The sequence below is a fragment of the Panicum virgatum genome, chromosome 7K (genome assembly GCF_016808335.1).
Source record: "Panicum virgatum strain AP13 chromosome 7K, P.virgatum_v5, whole genome shotgun sequence".
Lineage (NCBI taxonomy): Eukaryota > Viridiplantae > Streptophyta > Magnoliopsida > Poales > Poaceae > Panicum > Panicum virgatum.
Genome location: NC_053142.1, coordinates 24,660,307 through 24,666,355, shown reverse-complemented (window position 1 = coordinate 24,666,355; position 6,049 = coordinate 24,660,307). Strand labels below are relative to the sequence as shown.

Genomic DNA, 6,049 nt, shown 5'->3' with positions numbered 1-6,049 from the left:
CCTCAAGCCGACACGGGCACGAAGGCTTTGACGTGCTGAGCAGCCCAACTCGACCCTATTATGGGGGCTTAGGGTCGTGCCTAGGCTGCTGAGTCAGCACACCAGGCAACCTAGCACGACCTGACTAACTGATCAGGCTAGATAGGACCGGACCGTATTGTGCTTGGGTCGAGCCGAGTTAGGGCCTGTTCAGGTCTGGCGGCCCATTTGGCCAACTATACGGCCCACTATGAATCTAACTTGAACTCGCCTACATTATTAAGCTCACATCATATTTCTCCTTTCGTTCACATTGCAACAGCAAAACGACATGATTCATGTTGCCGGTTCACTGTGGCAATGGTCGCCCATACATGTCTGGCCACTACATGAAAAAGCCTAATTGGTAACAGGCATAGATTGCTATTGGTAACGTGCATAACGCTTGTTACCCTTTTTGCGTTACTAATGACCCATCGTCGATAACCAATAACAGTCATTTGTAACGGGCATTAAATCAATGCTCATTACCAATAACAAAATATCGGTAACGGACATCAATTACACCCATTACCGATAACAAAACATCGGCAGCGGGTATCAATATGCCCGTTACCAACAACAGTTATAGGTAATGGGAATGGGCATTATGATAATGCCCGTTACCTATGTGGAATTAAAAAAAATCAAAATTTCTTCTATTCCTTTATTATATCCATACACAGTTACATCCATTACCAATGACCATGCAGCCATGCTTCAAAAAAAAAACATCTACAGATCATATAAAGAAAGAAGCCGGCAGCAGATGGTATATGCACTTAGAAAACAGAAAGGATCAGGAACAATACAATACAAGGAAACACATGAATGATGAAACTAGTGAGTTGAAAATGAACTGCCTACATATAAAGAAAGAAGGCATAACATAGTATATGCACTTTCTTGGACACTCAGCGAGCTGAACAAGGCCATCTTCACCATTACCTGCAAATAAAAGGTTGTGTTGGTTTCAAAGAGAACACATTTGTCACTAACAAGTATTGAACTTTTTTTTATAAAAAGATAAAGGTGCAGGCATACCATATATTGCTCAATATAACTACTCCGTAGGTTCCTACAAACTTAAGCCAAAGTGTCTGTGGTGGACTTAGCTTGAGATATTGCATGAGCGATACCAATATCATCTGAAAATGAAAATACATGAGGTGCCCTTTTAACACAATAAAACTATAAAAGTATGCACAAATGCAGAAACCAGTGTCATAAGAAATTGAAAAGTGGACAAAGAACATAAATCTTCAGTGGGTTTGGATTTTGGAATATGGATTGAGAGAGGACTTGGTAGCTAAGCCCATGGATTAATTACCAGATTGTTGAGTGGATCAAACTAAAAGAAATTTTTTCAGAATAAGCAACAAAAGTACTGGTAGTTATTATAAGAATTTCAATGTATTGGTAGTTATTATAAGTTAACTAGGAATCATCACAGCTCTATAATTTGTTACGATCAAAAGTCTTGAGACTTGGCTCATGAATAGAGTATCGTTCATTCATTCATTTTATAGGCACCAGGCATAGGAAAGCAATTTTTACAACTTTCCCCCTTAGTGTTTTTGGTTTCCTAAAAGCAGACAGTGACAACAAATACTAGTGTATCCTGTGAGATAATCAATTAGTGAAGTAGGGAAGTTACACACTGACTCATATATTTCTTAGCATACAACTATGTAAGCAATGGAGAGAAAACAAAAGGAATCCGTACCTGAACCCATGTTATCTAGTCGTCCGACTAATCGCGATTAGTCAGGCTTATCGGTCCGGTGACCCCGATAAGGGACACCGAGTAGGTCTGGGCGACTAGTTTTCTAGTCGTCCGACTAGTCGTCGACTAGTCGCGATTAGTCGCACGATCAGGTTGAAAAACGATCAGACTTGAGATTGTTTTGTGGGCTGTTTGAGTTATGGGCCTCGGCCAGTGATGGGCTGGCAAGGTGGCCCATTAGGTTTTTGGTATATAGAGGCTGAGAGACAGGAATATGGACTATGGGACAGGAATACAGAGTTTTGGACAGTTCACAAATCATCTCTCACAAATAAGTGAAAAATCGACCATTATTGTTGCCTTCATTCTTGCTTTTTATTAAGTAATATGTAGTACATATATCATTATCGGTCCTGGGACACATAGGACGACTAGGCAGACGACTAGGACCGACTAAGCTCGACTAATCGGCCTGATCGACGACTAATCGCGACTAGTCGTCTGATCGGTCCCATGGCGACTAGGTTCGACTAGACGATTTGAAAACATGGGAACCCAATCGTAAAGCAAGATCATGTGTGACTTGTTCTCAGGCATGCCCCTTGGCTCTTGGATGTTAATCCGGTGGTCCAGATTGAAGTTTGCACGGTTTGCACAAAAAGATTGGTTTGCACATGATATATTCCCATTTTAGTTAGCTCCTTTACACTAAGGGAAGTGAAAATTACTTCACTTTGTGTAAACTCTCGTGTAAAGGATATGTGCCCCGGCCCCATACAGTCTAAACTCATTCCGCCTATAATGTAACAGTCTCACACCTACTTCATCCTTAATGGACAACCGTTATGACAATTGATTCGGTGTATTATATGGGTTAGCGAAACCTAACACATTCCAACATAGTTTTAAATAAAAAAATACCCCCTCTGTCCCATGAAGAGTGCAATTCTATGTTTTTCAGACAGATTAATGGTGGCGTGAAAATACTTTCATGCCCTCAGTTGTTTGCCACATATGGTTAGTTTTGGCATGCAATTCAAATCTGATCACTTAATTAGGCAGGTAATTGAGATCCAATCTCTAGAATTGCAATCTTTGTGAGATTTTTTTTTCAAACTCAGGATTGCACATTTTATGGGACCGAGAGAGTACACATGATCTTTAAGGTTTTGTGGTATACCAATTGATCACCCTCAGTGAAGCGCGGACATTAGTGGCTATTATTGTTATAAAACATTATAGACCCAGCTAACGTTACAGCCGGCCGCATGGCCGCCCTTGATTAGGAAATTAATATGTGCCAATGGTACATTTATCTAGAATAACTTTTCTATTCTACTAAATTTGCTTTTTCACGTTTTTTGTTGCTTGGCTGCGCTCTTTTCTTCCACAATCTCACTAGTACTTTAGGCAGCCAATGAAAATGAATTATAAAAATTCTAATCTAAACATTGGCTAATGAAGTAAACTGTTTTGCATATTTGAGAACCACATTATTGCCTAATGAAATTTATTCTTTTGAACAATTCAGAACCATATTTGTTTCCTAATAACACTAATTTGCCTATCTAAAAATAGAACGTTGCCTAATAGAGAATAGTACTTTGCTAACAAAGAATAAAGTAAGAATAATATTGTTCCTAAATGAGAATATTACTTCTAATTTGTCACATTTGCTCATGCATAGAATCTCATATTGAATCCCTAAACATCTCACCCCCAAGGCATCCCATAGCAACCGAGACACGTGGTGGATTCCACCACGATTCAGACCCACCCCAACCAGCACCAGCAACCAGCAAATTGTAGCATGAAGAAGAGAGGATTTGCTTCAATGAGAGACGTCCCTTACCGTCAGGTGGAGGACGTCGACGATGCCGGTCTCGACATCCATCGATTCAACCAGCGGCATGAGGCATCTAACCAGAGGACGCGCAACTCGCCTCTCCACCTCCAATCTGCAGTTCCCAGGGCGCAAAATTGCCGGATCTGAGAGTAATGAGGAAGAATCGTTGAGGGAATAGGACAGGAGAGCGAAGCTGAACCTCGAGGAGAGGAGAGGCGGCGCGAACTCGGGCGTCGTACAGGTGTACACGACGAGGCCTGGATGCACACCATTTGCTGGACTGGTCCGCCTTCGTGCGGTGCGCCCGTCCCGCAGCCCGCCGCGGCCCATGTCATGCCGGCGTGGCGTAGCTCGCCGAGGCGCTCACGGGACGCCACCATGCCTAGGTGGTCCACCACAACATCAGGCCCGGTAAAGTCCTCCTCGGCCTGGACGACCCTTCCGGACTTGCCGGCGAGAAGGTGGAGGAAAACCAACATTGCGCTTACGAAGAGGCACTAGATCTATCCCAGCAGCAATCTGCGCTAAACAAGGAAGCTCTACACACTAACCAAACCCTAACCTGCGGCTCTGCCTTAATTAGAGAGAGAGAGAGAGAGAGAGAGAGAGAGAGAGAGAGAGCGAGCGAGGGGGAGGAGGAGGAGATCTCGTCAACAGTCATCTGAATGTGAGTCGCCATGAATTTGGAAAGCTAGAGCTCGCTGGTGGGAGAAGAAATGGATGCAAGATGAACTGAAGAAGAAAAAAGATGAAGGGGAAATAAAGTAGGCTCCACCATGTGGTGAGTAGCCCGCGGCCCCAGCCACATGTGCTGGTGTGCGTAGAGACGGATTAAAATACGGCCGGCCGAACAACAGTTATTACCAAAAAAATATTGTTTAAATATAATCAAATGTAATCTAGTTTTGAAGATCGCATCGTAATAAAAACACAATGATGCAATAAAGATTAAATTTGAATAATCAATTTGTGAAATGAAACATTTTCTATTTGGGTACGTACCTTGCACGGTAATCGAGACATGCATGCGAGGTTGTGAGCTGCGAGCCTGCTGCAAAGCGTTCATGGGATGCGTCCATGCCAATTCGCGCGCGATAAATAGAAATTGGCGTCGTTGGTGACATTAGCAAATTGTTCGAACTATTTCAGATTAAGTTCATATTTCCACCGTCACATGTATTGCATGGGACTTGCTGGGTCGCTCTCCCTGAGAAGGCTTATCCGTGGAAGGCCAGTTTCGCTCCGGTCCCTTCGGAAAAACTGCACGAATCTTAAAGTATAAGTAGTGATTAAATTAATTTACTACTTCCGTCCCAAAATATAACATTTTTTTAATTTTCCAAAGTTAAATATTTTTATATTTAATTAATAATATCTTTAAAAATAATTATTTTTAAATAGAAAATTACATTTGACAATAGTTGGTTTCATTACGAATAAATTAATATTATTTTTATGTTGTCAATCTTTATATGTTTTTACGGTCAAAGATGAAAAAGTAATATTCCACTATGTCATTCTTGTCATATTCCACTATGTCATTCTTGTCATATTCCACTATGTCATTCTTGTCATATTCCACTCTGTTCTGCCTATCCATTCCGATTCAATATCTGATGAGTTTTCGCCCATCTCCTTTTTTTTTCAATTTCTTCATTTGGAGCAGACCTGATGACAGACACTGAAAAAGAAATCATGGATAACAAAAGGACTGAACACGAGCTCTAGAACATCACATTCGTAGTGGAACACAAATGAACAAGCTTAGCGATAGTGATTATGGATATGGAAACAATGCTTCGAGCTTCAGATTTTGAACATTCAGATCAAAACTACCAAATATGTCTAGTATGCTGATTTCTGTTGCTTTGTCTGCCTGCATTACAATTTAATAGCCGCTGCCGCTGCCAGAGAAGATAATTAACCTAGAGATTGGAATTCTTCGCAAACAAGTCAGGAACAGGATCACATCTCGGAATGTCTAATTAATGTATTTCCATAACTGAAGAAGTCTGAATTTGACGGTTGGTTTACGATTGGACGAGTATATGATGTATTCAGGTTTTAGAACATGAAAAATTCAAGTGGTTCTGTGTATGGCATCACCTGAAATCAACATTTACCTAGGAATTGGTTCTGTTTCCGAAAAAAAAATTTATAACAAGTTTTTCAGTTGTTTGGATTAAGCAGGTATCACAGATCATGGGTAATAAAAGAAACAGAACACTAGTTCTACAGATTCCATGGGTAATGAAAACAATATAACTGAGCAAGCTTTGCGATAGTTATTACCGAAATGGAAACCAAACTTCAAGATTCATGATTTGAATAATCAGATCATCAGAAGTAGCAAATATGAAGTCCAGGGGCTGCTATGCTGATTTCCGTAGCAGTAGTCTGAATGAAAGATGCAAGTACACTTCAATAGCTAGAGAAGATAATCCTGAAGATTGGATTCC

General features: G+C 40.9%; 1 protein-coding gene across 1 annotated transcript; it reads right to left on the bottom strand.

Annotated features, from left to right (window-relative positions):
• Nucleotides 1-657: 657 nt before the first annotated feature.
• LOC120640593 lies at nucleotides 658-4,311 on the bottom strand. Its single transcript, XM_039916470.1, has 4 exons — nucleotides 3,790-4,311; nucleotides 3,597-3,702; nucleotides 1,063-1,166; nucleotides 658-966 (listed from the first exon to the last, which is right to left on the bottom strand). The coding sequence occupies exons 1-4, from the start codon at nucleotides 3,918-3,920 to the stop codon at nucleotides 963-965; spliced, it is 345 nt and encodes a 114-aa protein (XP_039772404.1). The 5' UTR covers nucleotides 3,921-4,311; the 3' UTR covers nucleotides 658-962.
• Between the last annotated feature and the right edge of the window lie 1,738 nt (nucleotides 4,312-6,049).

Bases quoted from the DNA above. Each gene is read 5' to 3' on its own strand.
- LOC120640593 (XM_039916470.1), bottom strand. From the start codon at position 3,920: ATGGGCCGCGGCGGGCTGCGGGACGGGCGCACCGCACGAAGGCGGACC. The intron at 3,703-3,789 runs GTTCAGCTTCGC...TGGGAACTGCAG, and splicing joins CCGCCTCTCCTCTCCTCGAG to ATTGGAGGTGGAGAGGCGAG. The intron at 1,167-3,596 runs GTAAGGGACGTC...TTTCATTTTCAG, and splicing joins TCGACGTCCTCCACCTGACG to ATGATATTGGTATCGCTCAT.